The sequence below is a fragment of the Tyto alba genome, unplaced genomic scaffold (assembly GCF_018691265.1).
Source record: "Tyto alba isolate M040663 unplaced genomic scaffold, T.alba_DEE_v4.0 Super-Scaffold_33, whole genome shotgun sequence".
Lineage (NCBI taxonomy): Eukaryota > Metazoa > Chordata > Aves > Strigiformes > Tytonidae > Tyto > Tyto alba.
In genome coordinates this window covers 15,344,707-15,370,913 of record NW_024881308.1, presented here as the reverse complement: position 1 = coordinate 15,370,913, position 26,207 = coordinate 15,344,707, and the positions used below count along the sequence as shown (strand labels likewise).

The 26,207-nt window shown below is 38.8% G+C and overlaps 1 protein-coding gene across 4 annotated transcripts; it reads right to left on the bottom strand.

Moving 5' to 3' along the window:
- Window positions 1–1,518: 1,518 nt before the first annotated feature.
- Window positions 1,519–26,207, bottom strand: ARFGAP1 (ADP ribosylation factor GTPase activating protein 1). 4 transcript variants are annotated; one of them, XM_042801022.1, is made up of 15 exons: window positions 25,981–26,207; window positions 25,722–25,846; window positions 22,290–22,353; window positions 21,266–21,375; window positions 19,648–19,819; window positions 18,330–18,430; window positions 17,492–17,578; window positions 16,717–16,816; window positions 14,044–14,100; window positions 13,031–13,063; window positions 11,650–11,679; window positions 9,779–9,835; window positions 7,754–7,813; window positions 6,466–6,536; window positions 1,519–5,996 (listed from the first exon to the last, which is right to left on the bottom strand). In XM_042801022.1, exons 3-15 carry the CDS (start codon window positions 22,347–22,349, stop codon window positions 5,642–5,644), a joined length of 1,293 nt encoding a protein of 430 aa, XP_042656956.1. In that variant the 5' UTR covers window positions 22,350–22,353; window positions 25,722–25,846; window positions 25,981–26,207; the 3' UTR covers window positions 1,519–5,641. The 4 variants fall into 4 exon arrangements, with proteins under 4 accessions (XP_042656956.1, XP_042656953.1, XP_042656955.1 ...); XM_042801019.1 differs by having other exon boundaries at window positions 3,053–5,996; window positions 6,466–6,542; XM_042801021.1 differs by lacking the exon at window positions 11,650–11,679 and having other exon boundaries at window positions 3,053–5,996; window positions 6,466–6,542.

Genomic DNA, 26,207 nt, shown 5'->3' with positions numbered 1-26,207 from the left:
TCCTTACAGGACCCTTTTTCTTTTTTTTTTTTTTTCTCCCCCCACCCCATGGCCACATCCTGCAAACCTTTCTCAAAGCCACAGAGAGGTGACCAGCCTTCCCCCTGTCCCAGTGCCTGTTTGGTGCTGGGTACCCGGGCCCTGCTCTAAGCCTGGGGAGTTTGGGGAAGGTCAGCCAGCTCCCGACCGAGCCAAGAGTCTGTTGCAAAAGGCAGAGAGCCTGTTCTGAACCTACTGGGACAGGTAAGGGTGCAGGAGAAGGGAAGCCAGGACACATCTCAGCTGCCTCAGGGGGCACAAATGTCTTAAAGTCAGGGAGCTGTGAACCCCGAAAAACCCAGGTAGCCAACTTCTGCGCCTGCATCTGCTACGGGAGCACAGGCAGCTGTGCAACAGCAAAACAGCTTTGACTGAACCTGCTCACCTTCCCGGGACCCAAGCACAGAGAAACCTTTGCCCAGCAGAAGTGAGCTGGACACTGTAACTGCAGTGATCTGTTCTCCCTCAAGTCAGTGACTATGGTATTTTCTGCTCTACTGGCTCTACTTTTTCTGTCAGCTTTTTCTGATTGTGTTCAGCTTGGAATTCATAATACGCATTATAGCTTTCCAGGATACTTTGTACATCTCTAGGTCATTGGCTTCCATAGGCTGTCAGGGGCCCCGAAATCTCCCTCCAGACCCAGTATATCCTGTTCACTTAAGTAATCCCAACTGAAAACTTTGCATCCAACACAGAGCAGTCTTTAACACAGCATATCAGTGCAGTAACACCAGTGATGTTACCCAACCCAAACGTCCGCTTTTTTGGGGGTAAAAATCAGTATCATTACTTCTACAAGGCAAGCAGGATTCAGTCCTGCTGACCAAGAACATAATAAAAGATATTTTAAATTTACATAAAGCTCAGTGCAGTCATCAGTCATCCGGAATACTCACACAGGTGTTTGGCTAATGGAGGAAACTGGAATCTGCATGTGGAGCATCACCATCAGCTGGAGGATTCCCTCAGAGGAATCTTGCTTTTTGGAAAGGAAAACCACTTTAAAAATTACCTTTTTCTCCTGTGGTAAGTGCCTTTGTAGACAAGCTGATACAGATCTCAGTACGTAAATCTATTTGCAACCACTTTAATTTATATAGTTCTCTTTAAATAAAGGAGGCAGCCAATGTTGTCTTAAAAGCGTTCCCAATTCAAATAGATCTTAATTTAGCATTTAGACTACAAAAATCCAGTGAAGTGTGAAGATGATATACCTATTTCTGGCTCTGTCAGCAACAGCGGCAGCAGAGAATACACATGGCATCAGCAGGTCGGGACGTCTGTTCATGCTGTTACTCTCCTCCAACATGACAATTTCACACTCATACTGTAACAGTATTTTCCTACTTTCTTATCTAGGAAGCATCCCATTTTGAGTTTACTAACTTACTTCATGCAGAAGGCCACGTAAGCTCTACTAGTGCTCATGGGTTTAAATTTAACCGAAGTCTCCTGAAGAAGGGCTAAACACCATTCTGCCCCGTATCTCTTTCCTTTATTATAATGCTCTTTAAAAGATGACACTGCAGTTCAAGTCTGGTACCACTCTACAGAACAATGAATAGTGTTCACTGAAATTGCCATTCCTGTGAACTTCACAAAAAACACATCGGGAAAATTAAAAGATACAGTACTCCATACTGACCAAGTTTCTGCTGGCATGAAAATGAAAGAGGGCTCTAAAACTAGAGGTCACTAAGCCAAAGCACTAATAATGGACACTGAAATGTTTCTTGATTTCTGTTTAAATCATTCAAGCCTTTTCTAACAAGGGTTGCTGAAATTTAACAAAGTAAGGTGAGAACTGAAACACCTCAGTAGACTGCTGTTCAAGAGGACCACTGTATCTTTAAATGTATCCTGGATAAAACAACCATGGTTTTACCTACACTTGTTAAATTATTGCACAGATCATTACACTGATAAATTCATTATAAACCTATGGAACTTTACACAGTCTGGCCTCAAAAATAAAAGCAGCGGCATTATCCTTGAGGTCTCAACTATGAGGGAGAACTGGCCAAGCACTCCTTGAAAGGTTGTAATTGTTAACAGGTTTCAAGACACAAATGAAACATTTTACAATAATCCTTAACTTCTAGGATTAGGTTCCCAGTTGAGGAACATTCTTTAAGACTTTGACTCTTTTGCAAGTGGCACTTAGTTTGAACGCCTTGAAGCTTTTCTTATTTTCAGACTACCTGCAGGAATCCAGCTGCTCTGTATTTTCCAAAGTTGAAGCCATACAAGGGAATAAATTGGTTTGAAACACTAGGAAATTTAAACCAAACATTGCAAGGTCCAATTGTTGCAGTAGTCATTTCACCTTCTGTGCTCTCTCCTAGCAATTTGCTTGTATGACGAAATCGTTAATACACAGTGTGGGACTGGAAGGAAAGTGGAGCCCTCTTCACCCACCCGACGGGTGACGCTACAGCCTCGCCAACCCACACGCTCACTCGGGTTCAAGGGCTGGTGCCCTCAGCTCCTGCAGGCTGCACTCAATGCCTCTGCTTACGGCGCTCACGATCAGGCCAAAAAAAAAGAGAGGATTTGGGGCGAGAAGGAGGTATTTAAAAAAAAAAAGTCTAATTCATAAACACTCACTCCACCCATGCATCTTGATCGCATGCATTCCACCAAACTGCAGAAACTTCACAGCCATCTACACTTAAAAAAAAAAAAAAAAAAAAGAGTAAAAACCAATAAAGCGGAGGCTTTGCAAAAGAAAATGCCCTCATTTCATCCTCTCCTCTGGAAGACATGGTAAAACGTTCACATTCAGACAAGTCAAAAAAATACCAATTTGCCTGGCAAACTGAGACCAGTTGGTATACTAGTTTTCTGGCTGCAGTTACACATTTTGCCATTCTGTTGGTTTTCAGTATCTTCCATTAACCCTTTCTGGGAGTTGTAGCATTGTGTTGACTTTCTACAGCTCTGCAAAAAGAGAGACTGCAACTGTTCCGTCACTGTCTCCTTAACTGGAAGAAAAATCATTACCCAAAGCTTCTGCCTGAGTAGTGCTCTGGCTGTTTAGTTTAATTTAGAACAAAGTTTCAAGAGATACAAAAATAAAACCAGAAGAACAAACAAATGGCTCATGCCAATTGTAGCTGCAAGTGATACATAAATAAACCAGTTTTCTCCTAGGCAAACCACACAGCTGAGGAGAACGTATGCATACACATCACAATACTGCTGATTGAATGGGCTGAAATAAAGCTTATCCTGCTACAAGCTATTTCAAGAGGTTTATGAAAGAGAAACTGTAATAAATTTGTACACAGGAAGCTGAATCAGCTTCACATCACTCCAGACAGACACCAGCAGTCAGACAGTTTAACCCATCAGGTGCATTTCGCCGTCACCGCTACTGCAACACTTCACAAAGACTAACTGTTAGTCAAGGACTGGGCAGTGCCACTTCACATACATTACACAGCACCGCCTCCAAAGTACATGCATTACAGTTTCATACCGGGCAGCAGACAAATGACAAGTAGGCAACAGAGGTGTATGCATAAAAATACGGAGTTACATCTGACATGCAATTAAGCTATGACAAAGGTATATTTGGAACGGGAGGAAAAACAGAACAAAATCCTTGTTTTATAGTCAGGCTGTAAACTTCTGCCGGTGGTACCACAAGCAGCATTTGTAAACCAAGATCTCTTGTGCCTTCGGCACTTCCAGAGGGTCAGCGTGTCAGCAAGAGCACCTCGGGTGCCTCGCATGGCTCAGCCGCGAGCGGCGCCGGGTCCTGCTGCAGGAGCCGCAGAGACCGCGCTGTCAGGAGAAGCGAGGGGGGAAAAAAAGAAAGAAATCCCAACTCTTGCAGGACAGGGCTAGAGAAGACTAGAAAAATATTTTGTTCACCATCTGAAAGATCCTACTAATAGAAATACAGAATCAGGCTAGAAATAGAGCAACTTCTACTTAGACCTAAGCCTTTAAAATCTGCTACTTTTGAGGTGATTCATGATTTTCCTTCCTTTATAACCTCCTGATATTACTATAAGCTTAAAAACCTCTGTGAAGTAAAAAAAGAAACGAAGCATTATTTACAACTTAGGTTAGTTGTTTTCTTGCACAAATTAACTATTTTTAAAAGGAAAAGGCTCTTTAGGTATGTATTGAGATTTACAGGGTCCACAGTAAAGAACTCCATGCTGGTAGTAAAGTAGGCTACGCAACAACATCATGATTTTAAGTTTAAGGGAGCTGATTGTTTTCAGGCTGAGTGTACACTGCAACTCACCCCCAAAAACAAAATGGGACACACAGGACACCTTTGTCATTAAAGTCACATTTCTTCTGTAGAAGTCATGGTTTGTGTCATGCAAAGCAATCTGTTGGGTCAGAACTGAGACGTAACTGAATCTTCTATTCCATTCCTTAATGCTGACAAGGAGTTTTTAAAGTTTTTGAAATAGTGCTGCTTTAACAAGATCCAGGAAGAAAATGTGGAGAAATACAGGATAGGCACAGAGATACAGTTTGACATATTAAAGATTAATTTGGAAAACATCTGTTTAATTTAAATTTTACTATTAAATGCAGACATCTACTCATCTTGAAAGAGGCTTGCTGCCAACCTCTCTCCTCAATGTTCTCATATTTTCCACCCATTTTTTCTTACTGGAATCTTTTTTATAGATTTGTTTCACTGCCAAGTTGCCAAACCGATCTCCAAAAGGCTGTAAGCAGCAGAAAGATTTAATTTTTATCAGAATAGATAAAAGAGATGGGTTGAAGGAAGAAAGACAGAGAAAAAACAGACTTTATAAAATACTCAAGCTGGGGGAAGGGCGTAGATAAGGCAGGAGAACATCACAGCTTTGCATTTTATCTGTGTAGAAGAGCCGCATGTGCAGCTTAACCCATTAAGCAAGGAAGGCAAGTAGAGCCATTCTGGATATCCCTTGATAACTCAGGTCAAAACTGTGAGTTTACACAAATTATCATCTAGTTCTAGATTCCTTGTTAATTCTAAGGGGAGAAAATAAGTTTTAAAAGACTAAAAGAGTCTCATAAAGTTTAAAAACAAAGCTCCAATAGAAAGTATCTTAAAGATCATTTTGAATTGCCACTTAATCCAGTCAGAGCAATCCATAAGGCATTTGAACTAGATCTATTCAACTAGAGCTTGCTTACTGAATGGCTATCTTTTCAAGACACACCCTGTCTTCGCATTAAACACCTCAGATCATCTCAAATTACATGAGGACTGGATGAATAGCTATTAACCTACACATGCAAGGATGTGCCATGAAAGTGTGCTTGCACTGATTCTTTTTCTTTTGATCATTTGTGTTAAGAAAGTCACTGTACACAGCTTCAATAGTGCAAGGAGAATATAATTATCACTATCCTTAAAAAAGGGACAGCCACCTTTATCTAATAAAAGATTCAGATGCTACTTTTTCTTTTTTTTTTTCCTAAATCAGGATAGAAGAAAGGAGAATGAATGGGAAGCACAAAAGTAACAGATCACTAAGGTCAACCAAGATATTCCAGCTGCATGTAAAACCTTCTCCCCCCCGTCAGCCAGCATAGCCTCCCCTTCCTAGATGTGCAAAACAGGGTTAACAGAGTTCTACCAGTTCTGGTTATCCCACCCATCATCAGCTGAAGACGCCTTTTTTGTTGCCTTAGGAGGTTTTTTGGTCTTGCTCTCCCCTCCTGTGTTTTCCCAGTTGGTCTCCCAGTTTTCCCAACTGTCGCTGTTACTGTTCTTGTTGTTGGAGACTGTTCCTGAGCCCCACACGTCCCAGCTATCGGAGCTCTTCTTCTCTGTGGAATTGTCCACATAGGTCCAGCTCTCACTGCTTGGAGATTTATGAGCTTTTGGTGGATCGGAGTTGCCAAAGGTCTCCCAGAAGCTTTGATCTACAGCATTGTTCTGGTAGCCCTCCCCTCCACTGTTCTGGTAGCTGTCTCCCTCAGCTGGTCTTTTATGGAGGAAGAGAAAAACCAGGAAAGTAGAAATAAATTAGTTATTATAAACATACCAATAAAAATAAACGACCACTAACAAAGAAAACTGTAACACTCCTGCCCTTTGCTTAAACAAAAACTGAGGATAAAGGTAAAGAACTAAATATACTGTTCGAAATAGCATAAGCCTGTATTCTCATTCACAGATTTACTAACAGCCTTAAGTACTAATAGGCCCAGGGTGAGGGAATATGCATTTGAAATAATTTTAAAACCAAGGTGCCATGCACTAGTCTGTTCTCAATTTAACAACTGTCATAAACAGATTGAATTCCTCCCATATTACATAGAGGAGGACTACTAGCAAAGTCAGAATAATCTCTTCATATTTCAAAATTACCTGCTACTACTATACTGCAGAGAACATACAGGAGATAAAATTATGTGTTTAAAGAGACACAGAAAATAGCAACAAAAAAGTACCTTTCAGAATTATCATCTGGTTTGCCAGAAAAAAAAGTGGTGACGTCTCGCCATCCCTTACTTCCCACTCCCTGAACCTAGAGGAAATAAAAGACACTCCATTCATTTGGACTGAACACCCCTTCCAAGTCCAACAGCAAAAGCCACTCCACATTCCTCCACTTCTTCAGATAAAGATAACACATTTCATCAGAAAAATCACTCACAACTTATTAATATTTTTGATGGGCAGTTACATGGTTGATGTAAAGAACATACATTTGACAGCATCGTGCTGCTGGAAGATGCGAGAAGTAGGTCAAATTTAGCTTTTTCACCCATCATTGTCAGTAACAGCTTTTGAATTCTCTCCTAGCCTTCCTTGACAAAAATGCTGAAATGACTTCTTACATAAAATTAAACTTAGTGACAGCACTGGTGTTTTGATGTTACAATTCATGTAACTAGCGTTTATCTTTCTACTGTTCTACAAAACTACTGCCACCTCGTTTCAGTAATATTATTTCACTGCCCATGTGAAACAGCCCAAAAGTTGAGTTCTAGAATGAACATGACTGCTAAGAGAATTGTTTGGGGATTATTATAATGGACTCGCATTGGATTAGAAACACAAATTCTTACATGACACCCATGGAAGTTACTATTCTTAAGTCAGACATACAGAGGACGAATCCCAGAATTCAGACTTAAAAGTTGCTAGGCTCTGAACAGAACAGGTAGCATCACTTTTTTTTTTTTTTCAAATGCTCCCCACATTTAAGGCATTAAGCTGGTACATCATTGGGCTTCCAGCGCTGACTTTCACAGTGCTAGAGAAAAAGACCCTCCAAGGCAACACGGTACAAGTTACCAAAATTGGTATTAGATTATGCAGGACTTCTGTACTTAGTTGTAGATAGCACTTACCACATTACCATGCAATGATAGCAAAGGAAGACAAAGAAAAAAGGTGCAGAACATTAGTAACTTTAACCGTACAAATGTAGTGCAAGCTGTCTCCATATTCTCTAGCAGACATTTTCTTTTCCTGTTTGGGACACTGGCTGTCTTGTAACTCTACATCACGCCCTCGGTGAAACTATTACGAGGACTACATCACACCTGTATAGTTTTTTAACACACCAACAGAAGTACTGCATACTGAAAATTACACTTCCACAACTTATGTATTCAACACCAGCAGAGACTAAAGCTGAATCGTGGTTTTGTTTCACTAGAAACTTTTTATAGGAATATGGAGACTGGCTTACTCTTTGGCCTCCTTAAAGGCAGGCAGGCCACTTCATACCTTGCTGGCCAACTGTGATACCCCCACGGTGACCTCCTCAAATATTTTCCCCTCTTTCACCTATGTGAATCAAAGTATTGATAATTAGTCACAAAAAGTATTATTGAAACCTTAAGACAGGCTTACTTGTGCTTAACAGCTAAAACCAAGAAGTGTAAAAAAAACAAACAAAGCAAATCAAAATATACTTAGGTCAAAAATAACAAAGTTAAGAAAAAGACATAAAGTCTATTGATCTATAATGGAGTGAATCTCAGTCCTTTGAATTTTGTGGAAATTTTCTACTGATACACAGTTTGAGGAAGGTATCATCACACTAATGTTGAGCATAAAAACACCAACACAAAAAAATCTGTAGATGTGACATTTTATAAATGTATTATGTAAAAAAATCTGGAGAAATTAAAAACCTAACAGATCCATTTTATTTTCTAACTTTTATACATGCTTATTAAACATTAAAAGGGCTTTGAACTTTGGTCAACCAGAATAAAATTTCATCAATTTACAAATGGCAGCTGTTCCAAAGCAAGTGACTTTATATAACCATGTATGGGTCAGGCAGTGATCCCTGAATTCAGAAAGTAACACTTATTCGGAACTAAGAGCACAACATTCTAAGGGAAACAGACTTTTTTTTTTTTTAATATAAAATGGAACATTCCTCCTTAAACTGTCCTACAAAATAAAAATCACTTCAAGGAAATGCACCCTGGAAATAATGCATCAGAGCACTCTGAAGTAAGTCGTGGATAATTCTAGGGAATAGGAAACCAATTAAGAGTCTTCTCCTGTGATTTGAAATGCTATGTAAAGAATGTTGAATTAATAAAGGTAATGCAAGAGAAATTATTTTGTAATGTGATTAAACCATTCTTTTCAATTGAAAATTAATCCATATCCCAAAGTAATGGCACCGCTTCTCTTACAAGAGCAAAATTAGTTTGCTTTATCAAAACCAGCGTCTCTTGGGAAAAGGTACACAGGTAAGTAGAGCATCACATTCTCAGAAAAGACTTCAAAATTTTGGAGCTGATCCAAAATTCTAGAAGCACGAACGCATGCCAAATGGGAAAGATGTAAGAGTATGGGGTTTTTTAAACATATGAAACAGGAAGGCAACTTTTGACACTAGGGAGAATCTGTGGCTAGAATTTGCAGTATCAGTGATCGCTCGTCACTTACAAGGACTGCTTTGCATTTTTTTTTTTTTTTTTTAAACACACCTCCTAGCCACTACCTGCATTTTCTCAGGTCAGCATGTATGCCCTCTTCCAACTCCTGTTGTAAGTGCCATTAGCCACATGGGTTTAGCGACTAAGTTGTAAAGAGAAGATGAAAATCTACTTCAAACTAGTTTCCTAGAAACAACACAGTAACTAGAACTGCTAATTGGAATGTTACCTTAGACCACACTGTATATGAATGAACACAAAACTTGGTATTAACTACCAGAAAGTTCTGAACCAATACCAAATAAAGGTTGCAAGAACATGTTACTTCAACTGATAAATTGTTCCCATTCACTTTAAACATACACTCTGACCCAAATTCTACTGCCCCAGTGGGGCAGCAGATGAACTGCAGTGGCTCAAAGATGCTTAGCTGAATTAAAACAATGCTGGTGGGCAGATGGGTAAAACACTATGAATTTAACACTCAAAAACGACTACTCCTATTTTTTTTTTTTTAATAAGTCATTTTTGTAATAATTTAGAGTGCATTTTCATCTTGTCCCATCTTCCATTATTGAAGGCATTAAATTTATAAAATAGTATCTAACGGGGAAAAATGTAACAGACTCTTGTGGACATGGAAAGATTGGTGGAGGGAAACTACCCCCATTTAACCTTTGGTAACACTACTAACTTCAAATTATTTGATGTTTCCCCTTTGCTACTGTGCTAGCATATGAAAAAACACAAGGACACGCTGACAAACTGGTCAGTCGTGGCAGGAGAAAACCATCACTCCCTAAGTCAGCATAACCATGTTCTGCAAGTAATTTACTAGTTCCAAAGTTACCTTTTCCTGTGCAGGTTTGAGAACATTTTCATTTAATGTCTGACCTAACTCTGATGCCTATTTAAAAGCAAAACAAAAACAAAGTCAGTTATATTTTCCTTTAGAGAAAAAAAAGATAAAAAACACAGCCAACATCTTCTGCGGGCTAATTTCTCAACAGTATCTCCAAAAACACATGAAGGCTTAAAGCTTTGATTCATACAAGCAGAATGAGCTGAAAAGCACACACAGTACAGTGCTGCAGAAAACATTAAAAGAAAATAAATTCAAACCAGATGCACATGGCAACAGGTCATTGGAGATGCCCGGAGCCCAAGCAAAGTGTGAGCTTGCACTGGAAGCAGAAGCAATGGTTCAACCAGCAACAGCCTAGAAGATGGGCCCCTTGTTAATGCCTGCAGCTGAGTATTTGGAAGAACTGACCCCATCCCCCTTTATTTTTCCTTACTAATGGAATTACTTGTAGAATTATATCTTTCTGGCCAATTTTTCACCAACTCTTCTGTCTTGGAATGCTGCTGTTGTCATCTATTAATAACCACCCAATTGTTTCTAAGCAATACACAAGAGGCAAAGCTGTGACAGAAGATTTTCATAATCTTTTTTACAGCTACAGGTTTGCAGGGAGAGAAAACATTTGCAATCCAGAACAAGATGCGTAAGGATATTGCACTTCAGAGGCATCTTATAAAAATGTAAGTCCACAGTATAACTCAAAATTACTTTTATAAGGCAATATTGACTTGAACAGAAGGGTTTGCAAATGTTTCATTTGAAATCATTCTTTGCCCTACTACTATAATAAGCCTTTAATGTAAACTTTTCTTCATAATTGCTATATTATATTGATTACCTCCTGAATTAGCCCAACTAATCCAAAAGGGCCGATTTGCTTAAGAGACAAACATTATTGCGAAACATTAGCAGAGCCTAATGAAATTTCATTTCCTAAGGGTTTGTATCTTATCACCGTCACTGATTAGGGTGTGAGCCTTCATTCATAATCTTCCTGGGGACAGAAAACCTTGAGCATCTTTCCTCCACAGATTCCCAGGTGTCTAAAAAGCTTTCCCTATGCCACCTAATCACCATTATCTCCAATACTTCCACTCCTGACCAGCTCAAAAGTTCTTTGAGAAGACAAAGGCAAGAGGTAACCCCATTTCCACTTAGTAAGAAACATGAATGCAAATCACATAAAGCTTTTTTCCATTGGAAGTGAGGCTACAAAGTGTTTAAGAAAAAGGGGATTTTTCATCTTTGAAAAAATCCTTCAGTCTATTAAACCTGTCAAACTCTATAAAAGAGTGTAATAACACCCAGACTAACAGTTCAGGTATGCTAAGTGAAGTTATTGCTAGAATTAGAAAGAATTCTTATATTATCCCATTTAATCAGCCCCATAATTTTGTAAATATGGAAAGATTTGGGTACAATTGTGTTTCCACCTGAACTGATTCTTCACCTTTACTATTTCTGAATTTAGGATAGCATCTTAACCACCATTGCAAACACTACATAATGGGGCATTTATTAAAGAGTGTGCCTTCAAACAACACCTCAGGGTAGTTCTCGGAAAACTGCATTCCTGGATCAGACATGCAAACAGATATCCTGAAGTTATCTGTGTTTATGAAGAGCATGGACAAAAGTACAGCATGTTTTCTGCGAGTGTAGAGCTTGGATCATCTATCCAATTTAACTTATTTTAAATAGGTTTGAAGAAACATTACCATATGAAACACACAACATTATTCTAAACAGATTTGACTCAAGGCAAAAAAAAAAAAGACAGCTCAAGAGCAAATGCACATATTCAGCACGAACAGTGACAGGGAGTCCATGCACAAGAATATATGTGAGGGCGTTACCGGCTCTGGCTGCTGCTTGTAGCCCCAAAACTTTACCCAGACAGCAAAAGAGAAAGAGCAAGGAAGGTAGAAGCAGCTTTTAGCAAAAAATTGGCAGCATTTTTTCAGGCAAGTTAAATAGCATGAACCTTTCCCAATTTTAACACCTACTGACAAGACAAACAGTGAATATGTTTCGGCACTGGACACCAAATACACTTTTAAACAATATATTACATCAAAAAGATGTTAAATCTGTTCTACAGAGCAGAAGATCAGATGTTTCAGGAACAAAATATAAGCCTTCAGTAACACAGCTTATACTCTACAGCACCGTGTTGTTGTGGTCCTTGTCAGTAGATGTGATGTACTTTTACACATAATATTGTATTTACATTTGCTGATAATACTAAAGAAAGAACAGCTTTCTAAAAGGGAAACTGCTGGAAGGAGGGAAGGAGGAAGGCTTGTAGAATACTTAGTTTGTCTTACATAAGCCAAGCAGCAAATACTTTAAAGCCTTTAAGTATCAAGTTTGGGTGCTTTAACAAGACATTTTTGTGGCAAAACATGCACAAGTTTGGCTTGGAGCATTAATATCCTACTGCACACATCTGTCTGAACACCAACACCTGCAGTTTCGCATTTGTTTTGAGCAGTAGCATCCTATGTGTATCAGAAAGCACACCAGGCTGACGCTATACATACAAGAAGAGTTACAGTTCAAAGTCAAACTCCCTATACCATATATATTAATATATGTAAACCCTCTCTCACTCAGAACTTTGGCACATTAAGTATCCTATTCTTTTACATATTTTTACATTTGAATTTAAAACTTCTCCATGCAAACGGATCTTGCTTATGTCAGAGCTCCGTAATTCAGGTCTGACTGTCTCTGTCTGAACCCTAGTTTGAAAGAGGAAATGTTTTTGAAATTGGTTCTTTTATAAATACACACAAGTTAATTTAATAGCAACAATAAGCAGTTCACATTTGTAATATCTTATTAGGTTTTAACAGTGGAAAGATGGCTTGCATTATATTAGATCACCAAGACAACTACTGCAAGATAGAATACATTTAAGGTTCACAAAAATAATATAAGGGTATTTTAAGGTTGCAAGCATGCGTGGAAGAAAGCATTTCATTCTACTACCTCCCCAATAAACCCGACAGTTATACACAGCAGAGTATCACTGTTTATTTCTTGGTTAATTTGATCACAGCAGCTGATTGCAATTCCCATGGAAATAAAAACCCAAACCTAAAAATTACTATGCACTATGAAGAAAAAACACACTGGTCTGTTGATGATCAAGTCTAAATCAATTGGTGCAAGCAAATACATGATATTTCAAGTCAATTACAGTCAATAAGACAGAGCTAAATCTATAATCACCTTTTGACTTGCTTGAGATCCAAATCTAGTAGCCTACAAAAAGAAGCAAAAGACATTCAAGTTTATTAGGAATAATAAAGACATTTAGAAATGCTGCATGATCCTCTCAAGATGAATGGACCTTTGCCAGAATTTCACAGTATACATAGAATGTCCGTATCACCACCTCTGGCATTCCAGACTGCTGAGGAAGCATTAGTCTTTCTCAACTTACAACAGGGGGAAGAAGGCATCTTTAATATAGACTAGACTGGTGGGCCAATGCAAATGAGTATCAGTATTTTTCTCTCTCAATATCACCCAAGGTAAGAGATAAGTTTTAACTGTTACGCTCATGAACTGTTTAGAGATAGCCATTATACTCCTAAAAGTTTGGAAGAATACTAAGCAAAACTGAAAAAAGTTGTACTGCATTATTTTCACAAAAATATTTAATCTCTTTCCACCATCATCTATATAAAATGTAATAAATTTTTTATTTCCTCTGGTTTTAGTCTACAGTTAGTTGAATGATTGTCACCTAAGTGCGTGAACTTGCAGAGCATGCAGAGCCTGACAACCACACCTCAGTTTTTCCCAAAGCATCCCTCTGGGCACAACCTCCCTCTAACAGGCTTTTCTATTTAAACTGACAAAAATGCTGTAGTTAGAGAAAAGTCAAAGGAAGGAAAAAAAACCAAAACCATCAGCAGTTTGTAACTTGGTATTAAATTCCTGCTGAAGAATGCAATTTGGCCTTACTTGGCATAGATTGAAGTTCCTGCTTTATAATAAAATTTTTCAGTGAGTTCTTTCTTGATGATTCCATCCAGCAGACAAATTGACAAAAAAGTCCATTCAAAACCATGAGAAATAGTTAAGGCAGAGATCTCCATTCAATATGTATCTATTTTACATGCCATAGGCAAAGATACACAAAAGGCAGAATTTAGGTTGTCTTGGACATCACTATTAGAGCACTAACAGGATCTGAGTTTACTAGAATTACACCAAAATGCATTTTGTTTACTTACACCCTCCTTAGCAGCTGAGGCAATTTTGCTTGCTCCAGTTGTAAAACTGCTCCATCCCTTTAAAGAAAGTGAGAATGTCATAAGCTATGTGTGAATAATAGTGACTAACCAAATGTTCAGTATTACATGTTAAATTAAGTCAAAATGTTCACCAATACAGTTTATCCTGTAATCAGAAGAACTACTCAGTTGTAAAAGTGAAAACGAGTCTCTCACATAACTGTAATATAGGGATGAACTTCCACTGTTTGTGTCAAAAGAGCTGCAATCTGAGCAAACTTGAGTGTTTCAGATGTTATTCTACTAAAAATAGCTACATGAAAAAAAAATTCCTCCCTCTGCCCTGAGAAAAATCTAAAGAAAAAAAAAGACACTAAAGCCTTAGTAAACAGAGACTGGATGGATGGAAAAAATAAATAAAAAATAGATCAACAAGCAGCTAAAACATATGCTTGGAAAAAGCTGAGGAGAAAACAAGAATTGGTGTTTAAAAGCACGAGGCAGCAATTCATAAAATGCCCATTCAGCAATTTTCCATTTCATAATAAAGCTTCAATCTGCTTGTTTCCTGCAAATTTTATCTTTAAAAACAAAAGAAACAAAGCTTTATTTTGCCTTATTGGTTCTTGGAAGATCTGAAAGCCATTGGCCATTTCTTAAGACTTTTCTGTAATGAATCATAAAAGGTTTCTTCTAACTAGTGATTGTCAGATACTGATTAAGCAACCAGCTAGAAAAAAACGGAGCAGGAGTGATTCTAATGCTTTTTTTTAAAAAATACATTAAAAATCACTACACAACTGTTTGGATTTCAGTTCTTGTTATTAACTCATTCATCCAGAATCTGCCCAGTAAAACAAGTGGAAAAACCCACCATACTTGAACGGATAAAAATCAGAAACAAACTTTAACATGTCTGTGGTTCTCCTTGTCTCTAACAATGGAAGAAGAAACAGATATAATTTTTTGTTGTTTGCAGACCATCCCCATCTAATTCTAAGCTGTGCTACAGAATCTTTTAAAAACAACACTACAAATACCTGGTTAATATCCATGTTTACCACTGCTTTCAGTCAGTTTGATTGCGATCAATGTGTAGATGTTTAAAGTGGGGGATGTTTTGGTAACATGTTACCATTTGGGTAGATTTCCATACAAAAGCCATAAATAGTAGAATATCTTCCTCATTAGCCCTTCCATTTAATTTGACTACCCCACATATTTAGATTAAACGAACATCTTTTAAAAAAAGCAGCAAAAATATTTGTTGCCTATCCTTTTAAAGTCTCTTCGTTTATTGCCCTTGTCCTACGCTGAAACACTGCAAGATAATTACATCACCAGTTGCAAAAAAGGCAAAGTGATGAGTCTCGTAGCTTTTATATTAACCACAGTCTCAAGGGACTGAAGACAAACCCAAACTTCAATTACATCTGTTCTTGACAGAATGGGTTGGATAGTGTAGTCAGTGTGAATTCTACACAAAATGCTCTTTCTGATATGTAACAGCAGAAAATAATGCATGTACATAAATGTAGCACGTGTGGGGAAAAACAATCATAACACAGTGGAAAGAAAACTGGTTTCCTACCCAGGATGAATATGCATGCAAATATTCAATCTCACCATAATAAATTACTTGAAATTGCACTGTAGTATGTATCTGTGGTCACAAGAGGGCATTTTAATCAAATTTCAATGAGATCATGTATTCAAATAATGGTTGACAGTAACTTGGACAAGACAGTGTCATCTCTCCTTTGCTGTTTTGGCATATCTGCAATACCTTATAGACAAGGTTTCTAATCTGAACTCTCTGGCCTATTATCTATGACACACCTAGAAAATATTCAGCAGGCCTCTACTAAGCACCCTATAGGATCACCTGGAATACTGCTCAAAGGCTCAGGCATTACCTTTTTCTATTTTGTTCCAGTGAAATTATTACATTTAAAAAACAAAACACAATGGAACCTGGTGTGGATATTTAGACCAGTGAGGCTCTACAGAAGACTACTGGCCACTAACCCTGGTGGAAGAACCTTACTCTATTTCAGAGTCACTCTAAATCCCAAATACTGTTTAGCACTGTTACTTTGCAGCCTATCAAAGCACCAATATGTCCCTGACTGCCTCCAACTTTATTCCCATTTTCCTTCAACAACGCATCTTTCACTATCTCTACTTTAATCATGACAACTGTTCAACCATATGCTGTTATCTCTTCACACCCTGTCACAAGTATTTCAAATGTTTTCATCACTGCTCAGGGCTTCTGGCACCCATGTACACACACATTTCAGTTGTTTTCCACTGAACATACCTAATATGGTTAATCTATTTAGAGCATTACATCTCAACAGGTAATTACTTTTTTTCCCTCCAAGCCCTGTTGAGTACTAGTTCTTAATCCATCGCTATATCCTCATTTCCTTATTTCTATGAACTGACACAAGACAAAATTCCTAAGTTTTGCTCAAGTTTCTCCCTTCGTTTTGCCTTTTCAAGTCCACCAGTATCTTCACTCTTTGAGAATACAACCAATACTCTACATTTCTCTGTATCTATCTGTAGTCTTCAGTTGCTCTTCTCCATTTAGATTCTCCTATAACAGGGGATAAAATACAATAAAATAGTAATTCAGGTCACAGAAGGCTTCAAGCAATTACTTACCGAGTACAATGAAGACATAGCATTATTCAGGAAGTCATCCTCTTTTTTTGGAGGGTTTACTGTGTTTCCAAACCCTACATAGCGATTCTCTTGGCCACTACTGTAAGAAAATAAGCGGTATCTGTATTAGCATGGATTCATTAAAACTATTAAACAAAAACTGAAAAGCATGGAAAAATCATCATTGTTTAAGAGACTTTAGAATACACTTGGAAAAAGAGTCCCAAAGCGCTTAGCACCCAAAATACAAAACCACTCGCTTCAAAGACATAACACCAGCAAGGATCCACGGGGGAATCCTTGCAAATTAAAGAGTCCCCTATGCAAGCTAATGTGGTCTTAATGATTCTCTAGGTTTAACAGATCACAGCTACCAGAAGTCTGATTAAATCCTAATAAAGTGATACATGAAAATAGGAAAAGGAAAGAAAGAAGAAAACAGTGTTAGCTTTATAAATATGTCTGTTTAACTCAAACCGCTAGAAGATACTACATACACTTAAAATTCCCTAGTTTGGAACCCACCACAGCAACATTTTATGCTGCAAGCTCTTTCTTCAATGTCATTCAAACATTTTTGTTACACAAATGCATTAAGAGGCACTTTCCTTCATCTCATCCTTTACCATATATTATCAACCTACTTTTGATAGTAAACAAGATTTAACTGTTAATTGGTGAATCAGGATCACAGTTGTGTGGAGACAGTATAACATCCATGTCTTTGTTATGCTATAAGGCTAGGTACTCAAAAAGTTAATAAATACTGCATTACCCTTGGTAGGAGCCGACATCATCATTTAACCAGTCTTCAAAAGCCTTGTCAGAAGAGGCAGTTGCAGTCTGAGATTGTCCAGCAGAACTAGTGAAATGAAAGATTTAAGAATCAAACTGCATAAAGCAAAACCCACTAGCTCAGCAGTACAGCTTGACATATATCACCATAATACAGGTGCAAAATTGATTATTTCTTTCATCTATCACATAGGGAACTCTAATGCAACCACTAAAAGCCACTGGAGTATTGAATGAAAAAGCAACAGTAGACCCAGGCCCAGACAATGCTACTCAGACTACAGCTAGCCCCCGAGCTCGCTGGATGATGGCCAGGCATGAAGTGCTTGTTCGTTTGATTTACAACTGCTTTTTCAGTTAACTGGATTCTTTAGTGCAAAGAATAACAAACACTACAGGCAAAAGCAGAAAAACAAAACTGCTGTGGTCCAGCTCTGACGCTCCCGTTAGTAATTAGCACCAAAAGGAAAAAGTCTGTTTCTTCTTCCCTGACATTTAAGCACAAACAGGAACCGCACCACAGTAAAGGCAAGGCTGTGACACACTAGGCATGATTGACACAACTGCTCTCAGGGGCATTACAAGTCAAGATAAAACCAGCACAGCTTGTCCTCTGCTCTTGCTCACTTGTCTCTGCTGTGATTTAAGGTTCAGGTGGAGGAGATGGGAATTATTGCAGAAATTAAAGCCCTGCTACCTCATATTCCTTAACTTCAGCAAAAGAAATGCTTGTTCAGATGATGCCACCAGCAGACATTCAAACATCAGGTTTTGATCCTGCTGTAGCTATATCAACGTTAGGTAACAAGAATACGTACCGATGAGTGGAAGAGAGAGACATTTTAGGCTGAGGTGGGGTCCAGTTCCTGGCAGGAGACGTTTCAATGGACCACTCCTTGCCTTCAGCTACTGTAGCCACCTAGGACAGGTAGGAAAATAATCAAGAATGCTAGGTCAAAGTTTTCATACAAGTTACACACTGGCCCACCAAAGTAAAGACAAGTCATTTTTCCAATTTGATGCCAGCTGCATAGATCAATTCATGTGTTTTCACAAGAAAGTTTTTTTTTTTCCTGAATCTCAGGCTAGTAATGTTGAACTGAACATGGATTTTATTTCAGGCAACAGATTTTAGGCAACTTCCTAAATCAGGCAAATTTGGGTTGAAGACAAAAGACTAGATTAATAGAGAGACATAAGCACTAATCACAGAATAACGGAGGAATAGAAAGACGTGGATTTACACTCTGGCACAGGGCAGCTAAAACACATACACAGAATTTACATGTTCTTTCTGCTTCCTTCAAAGGACCTAAACTTCATCTCTTCACCCCATACCACTCCTCCAGTCCAAATCATAACTTCAGCAAGTTAATACAAAATTTCCAAAGGCCTTGCCACAGAAACTCTACAGTTGGCCATTTCACATACAAAAAGGCCTACAGCACAGAACTTATGACTTGTTTGCTTTCATCAAGATACGCCAATTTAGCTAGCTGGCTTTTATTCCTAGCAACTTCTAAAGCTGCAAAGAGACAACACACAGAACAAACTTCAAAGCTGCATGGATATCCTGGTACATGCTGTGCTCACTTTCTTACCACTTCCACTGCAGGGTCAGCATAAAAATACAGCATCTTTGTAAGTCTCTAAGCTTGTAAGCCCAAATTGCTCGTCATTTCATTTTTGGAAATTCTAATCCTCCACAAAACAATAAAGCCATTACAACTACTAATTTATTTCTTTAGAGGCCTAAAGAAATGTGCTTGGCAAAATAATTCACCATTTTGCAACTACATACACAAAAGATTTCGCAGCCAATCACTTCAGATAAAACTCCACTGCTGAGGTAGTAAACCATCTACTGTGGATTAGGACAGCTCCACCAACTAGTTTCAACAAATGCCAGCAATAAACATCTGAGCCACCTCAGCTAAACGCAGGAAAGCAAATTTCTAAAGAAAATTCTAACAAGAGTAGGGAAGAAGCACTCTACGACTTATCCCTTTCAAGAACTACAGCAGAGGTTCAAGAGGTTGCTACTTTCCCTCCCTCTGCTTCATAAGCAAGTGCTTACAAAGTACTTTGATATTTTCAGATAGTAGGGGATGAGGACACACACACAATTGAACTTACCTGATCTCTAAATAGAGCTGCAGCTTTGCTGTTGTACTTCTCCTGCATTGACCAGCAGGGATCATAGTCATCTTGAGACTCCAAGAACTCTTGAAATTTGCTATTACCTCCAGCCTTCATTTTCTCCAGCTCAATATCCTTCCATTTGTCCATAGTTACAGAACGTACAAAACTGAAAAGCAGTTTTTAAAAAAAAAATTAGAATCACATCTTGTTATAATTTCCTGCTCTATCAGCAGGGACAAAACCAAAAAGCTTATTACAATCTATCTCAGCAGCTGGGAGTATTAACATGCTAGAGAACACTCTCCAAGCATAGAAAGATAGATTGTCATAAGAAGGTGGTCAGATATAAGCTAAAATCATGCCATTTATTTGCACTTAAAGGAGACAGTCAACAAAAGGCAAGTGGCAGAAAAAGCAGCTTTCTTCAAGTCCAGAAATTAATCTAACCCACTAAAAGAAACTTTTCCCATACTTATCCACTCTGCAGTTTTATTTCTCTGTCTTATTTTCACAATTATATTTAAGTGACCTGCGAGGACACCTCCTGTCCCACTCCACGCTTCTGCTCATAATGGCCATCACATACTGACAGCTCAACTGTTTGAAACAGCCTACCCTATACCCTGACCTCATCCCAGGGATTTGTGACTGCAGTTAGCATCTCAACTCAGCTTTGAGCCACCAATTTTTGCTACTGCTCATTAAATTGTATTTTTAAAAAGCACCAAAAAACCCCAACAGTGCCTTGTTGTTAAATACAAGGTCAAAGGGGGGAAAAAATGTGAGACATCATTCTCAAGAAGGCTCTTTAAAACTTGTATCTTGACTGATTTCTTTTTGTCCCTAAAGAAATAATCTTCACCATATCCTCATCTCAGTAATTTCATTTTTCCTTTCATGTAACATATGGAATAATTCCAAAACTCTCATTTCCTATTCAATTTCTATTCAGTAACGAGCTTCAAATCACTCTTTGAAAAGCAAAGCACGTACTTCTGAATTGCTTTGGTGATTTCTCTCCTTGACTTTCTCTCCCTTTCTCATTTGAGGAACTATCCCATACTTTGCCCTTATTATATATACATACACTGTGAGTCTCCAGAACACATAACAGTTCTTATTCCATAGATTCCCATCTCAGTTGAGCATGTTTCTTGGAAAAAAACAAAAGTTATTGTTTATATTACCAAAAAAAAAAATCTCCAGAACAGAATAAAACTGTTTTATACGCTTGCATACAGTACAGAAACATTCTGTAAGTGTACTGTGACTTTTTTTGCTCAACTCTCAAGCTACTCTAACACCACTTCAGTTTTAATTGATAAAGATTATACAAGAGTAAAAGAATAGAACACAAGGACCAGTGCAGTATTACCAAACACCACCACACAACCTCAAGACGTAGCTAGAGACATTGCTTTTTAGAACAGGGGATTAACATAGCTGCACCGGTGCAGCACACACTCCAACTAACTATAGCATGAAGCAAAACTGCCAGTAAAATGTTGGGATTGAGACATTCTATACCCTTCCAAAACAACATATTCTGTTCACAGCTCTAATGCACCCCGAGGTAACCCAACTCGGTCCATCGTCTGCTTGAAAGGCTGACCTGAGGTGAACTCCCAAGCCCCGGTGTTTTCCTGAGCACTCAAGACAGATCCAGATTCCATAGGTCACACTCACCCACTGGGGGTTAAATGCACCACATTCGAAACAGACCTGCAAGAGAAAAACAATTAACACTTTGCCATCACTTGTTCACGGGAAGTTTTCACAGTACAGCTCAAAAAAAAAAATCAAATAATGAAAACATTACATGCAGAAAATAATTTCAGAAAGGAGAGTTCTTAGTGTTTGGAAACACCCTGCCTGACAGCATAAGCTTCCTTCAAATATTTATTTATGCTGCATAGAAAGAAATACCCATTAACTCGCCTGACTTGGATTATAAAAATTACTGTACCTACTACCAAACACGAATGTGAAAATACAGATGAGCAAACTGAAATTAATGAGCAAATAATTCAACTTGATTTTATTTCCGTACTGTTTTGAAGGAAGTGAAAGTAACCAAAATGAATTCTTCAGGCTTCCTTGGCAAAATAAAGATGCAACATTTAAAGTCTGGAACATTTATTCAGTCATACTACAGTTCGGCAGTAAATGACAACAGATCTAAACAGATGTTTTTCTTAAATACCTTTATTGCTCATGCAGCACAACTTAAGTTCTTAGGATTGGAGTCACCATTCAAGGTTTAATGCACTGATATAATAAAACCAAACCTAGCCATGGGCTATCACATTTAAGGTAGTGTATAATCAAGCTACTTGAAATACACCATTTTAATTAAGCTGTGCCCAAGACATCACTTGAACAACAGACTCCAGGGGTTACAGCATTAGTAGAACTTCTGAAAGACCTGTGCCAAATATGCAGCAGTGTATTGTAATACATATATGAGTAAAAGTTACTGGAACTAACACAAATATGAGATATCCAAATTTACACTTTACCATTAGTTAGCCATACTAGTGCTATAAGAGCAATAGCTGTAATAGACAACATACATCTGGAGTAGGTAAAAAGAAAACTGAGTTCTGCGAAACTAAAGATGATTATCATTTTCTCACATTGTTCTCATCTTGTGCTCTGACTTCCTTGAGAACTTTCCTTGTTCTTGGACTTGCCATTGTTCTACAAAAGTAGAAAAAGAAAGCGCAAAAACTAAGTCACATTCACAGATATGATGTTGGTAAGATGTTCAGTACCTTACAAGCATCCCTCTATGAAAAAGCTTGCAATATAAACTGCTGAATCACAACTAATTGCAGGGGACAAACAAACAAAACCACACCATAAAGCGCACAACCTCACTTTTCCATTCAGTTTGTGCATTTTGGGGGATTTAGTCATCTTAATTGATTCATTGGAAAAGTGTAATGCAGCCATAGTTGAAGAGGGGGCAGGGGCTAAAAGAGTTCTTTAGTAGGAGATACAAAAAAAAAAAATCATGATTTTCCGTAAGTATTGAGTTTGCTTATCAATTGAATTCTAAGAAAATAAGACAATTATTGGGACCTTTCACACAAAATAGAATTCTAATTCCAACAGTCATGTCTCACTGGCAGACCACATCATTTTACACTAACTTTTACAAAGCATGAAATGCAGCAGCAGGGAGCAGTGTCAAGCTACAGATAAAATCCACATTAAGAAAAAAGTGACTCACACACAGCACACAACCTGAAGAAACTAAAAGCACACAAACCACTCAAGATGAAAAGAAATAGTGTAGGGTACAGCATAAGACTGAAATGTAGATAAAAAATTAATTAACATTTCCAACTAATTTGGTACTACGATATATAAATTAACTTTAAATAAATAACATCTTCCTTTTCACTTCTAGTCCAACCTTTCATTTCTACCCTAGAAAAACTTCTAAGACATAATAAAAGACAGAGAATTCACCAGGCTGAGTAGAAACTGCACCAACTACTAAATGTCAGGCTTATTTGTCAGTCAAGGTATGAAGTAAAAAATAGCAGGTCAATGTTTTCATCAACTACTGGTCTGAGAGGCAGAAACACATCTGTGCAAGTCTTTGACACTTGTTCACTGTGCTATTTGACTAAACAGTTGCAAGTCCTTAAATTATCAATAGAATTAACAATCTTGCAATAATTTTAGAAGGTAAACTATTAAACATTATACACAATTGCCACAACCCAGTAGGGTATGGAAGGAGAACATCTTTAATTAGAAAATGAAGGTTATTTTAAAAAGAAAAATGCTACATGTAAGGAAAAACTAAATTTGCGCGAATTTCTTAGAAATCTCTAAAGCAGAAGAGCCTTCCTGTGAACTGCAACCACAGCAGTGCAATACATACAATTATACACACCACCAGCTAAAACAACATGATTCAGAAAGCAATAAGCTCAACACTGTACCTGTGTATTATCACTGTTAAAACCAGAAGTTATTTGTGGCAGAACTTGCTGCCTTTTATCTAAAGCACTTATTCATAAACATCTTGTTAACAAATACTTAATTCTGTGTAATTTAAGGGACAGTGTTTTCACTGACATTTAGAATATGCTACCTTTCAATCTTAATTTGTATTAGACAAAACCAGGTAATTTTTGAAAAGAATGTGTTTTATACAGAAAAAGTTAGTGTAATTTAACGGTGAGTAAAAGTCTTCGTCATCCTGAATCAAATTAAAATTGAACAGAATTCTTTGTATCAATAATCAAATGGAAAACGTGTTACTTTCAGAAAAGGGAAGCAAAAGTGTGGCAAGCGACCCCTTCTAGAATGAAACACACTTTCTCCAATAGCATCCAAGTAACAATATTTAATTTTACATAACTTACTCATATGTAAGTGAGGAGGAAAACAGCAGTACACATAAAACATGTTTGCTCATATGCTAAACAAAGACCATAAACACATTTACGTGAATTGAAGTCCACGTCTTCAATTCCATTGTTTGTCACTGACAAGATAAGGGAGAACTCTCCCTCTGCTGTACAAAAATTAAGTAAGGAACTTAGCAGTAACTGCCAGACAGACAATTGGGCCCTCTGCCATTTTTATTATGTTCTTTTTGCATGCCAACTCCCCTTCCACAGGGCTGTATTTCCCCAGCAACTTCTTGTACATTACTGACAAGTTACAAGGTCCCTCTCTGTCTGGCTGCTCATTCCCTTTACTGCTATCCTTCCTTTACCACATTTTCCTCCTTTTTCCCATGTTTTCCTTCAGGTTTTCCTTCAGAACAGAGGCAGACTAGAGGCTGCAAAGGCTTTCCAGCCTCAATGGCAAATGATCATTGCTGAAACTGAAGAGGAAAACCTTTTCCCACTTCAAATCTGCATAAGCCAGAAATTTTCTATAGAGCAGAGAGAGAGATCCACCCTACAACAGCCAACATCCACATACTACAACAGCCAATATCCACACCATTTCAGTGTTTTATATACAGTAAAAGTTTCAGGTTTCCGACCCCAAACTGACAGAGGAAGCAACTGCCTTTGGGTCTGTGTAACTGCATTTTTTGATAAAAAACTTTAAAAGAGTTTGGCCAACTGCAGGCTGAACATATGCCTATTCCAGAAGCACCAAGTTCCTTGACCAGACCACCACGTCTATCTGGTACAAAAGCAGAGCTTCATCCGAGAGAAGGAGGTAGAAACAAAGGCCACTAGCTTCTCACCTTTCTCTCCTCTACCAAAGCATTTGGAAACGAGGGAAAGGGGGACAAGGAAAAAAAAGTCATGCCCTAAGCTTTCTAATGGGTAACATCTTTAGAAGCGCCTAGTCTATTTTCAATTATATTTGTCCACAAAATGTAAAGTGATCAAATTATCATTGTTTACCACCCAAAAGCTAAGCTGGGCACATAGCCATTGTGCTATTTAAATTTCAGGAATAACTACTGAAGTAAAAACTGTGGAGACACCTTAAATAAATATATACACAGTTTTTATCTGATGTAAACAGACATGAGCAGTAAAGAAAGCTTTAGTTTAGGAATAAGGTTATGTGGAAGAACAGAAGTGTTTTGGACCAAGGGTTCTAAGGTGGAAATAGACAGCTTCACACAGACCAATCTCACACTCTTATTTCCCAAACAAATTGTTTCCAGAGCAAAAAACTGACATGCACCATATGAGTTTCCATGTTAGGAATCTTTAGCCTGCTAAAAGCAAGCAAAAAGGCAGAAGTGGCACTAGACACTTTTAAGTGGAAATGAGCTGTAACAGGACTTTGCTCCTCTGATACAGCAGCAGACTCACACGGCTGAGCTGTAAAGAGCTTTACAATTCAGTGAAGCAGGTGACGTGGTCTGCACAACTTCATGGTTCTGGAGACGCCCTGTGGGTCTGGCCAGGGCAAAAAGGCCACGGAGGCCTCACCAGCTGCAGAAACGCTCCGAACCAAAATGCTGCCACCCACCTCCACGGAGCAGGCAAGGCTCACTTCCAAATAGCTATCAGAAACTGTTGCATACTAAGTCCTGCAGCTCTGCCTGCTCAGAAGCGCTGCCGCCTTACCGAGAGCTTCCCAGGGGATGCGAGGAGGGCAATTCCTTCACGCAGAGACTTGAATCCGAGCTGAGTCCTAAAGGCCTGCCTCAGAACATGGCCGGGTTCCCGGCGAGCACACCGGCCTCTCCTTTCTAGGAAAAATAAAGGAAGAGATATATAAAATAGCGGGGAGGGAAAGGGAGTCGTGAGTTCAGGCCTCCTGTGTGACAGCCCGAGGCGGGGGGGGGGGGGGGGGGGGGGGGGGGAGGGTGCCAGCCCGCCCCACCTTGCCGCGTCTGCCGGAACCGCCCGGAGCGAAGCGGCCGCAGGCCGGACGAGCTAAAGGTGCCGGGGAACGCACCGCCGGTCCCGGTCCCGGTCGTGGCCGTGGTCCCGGTCGTGGCCGCGGTCCCGGTTGCGGCCCCAGTTCCCGGCCCCGGTCCCGGTCCCGCCCGGCGCCTCACGGCGCAGCCGCTGCCCCCACAGCGGCCGGCGACGTTGCAGGGCCGTGAG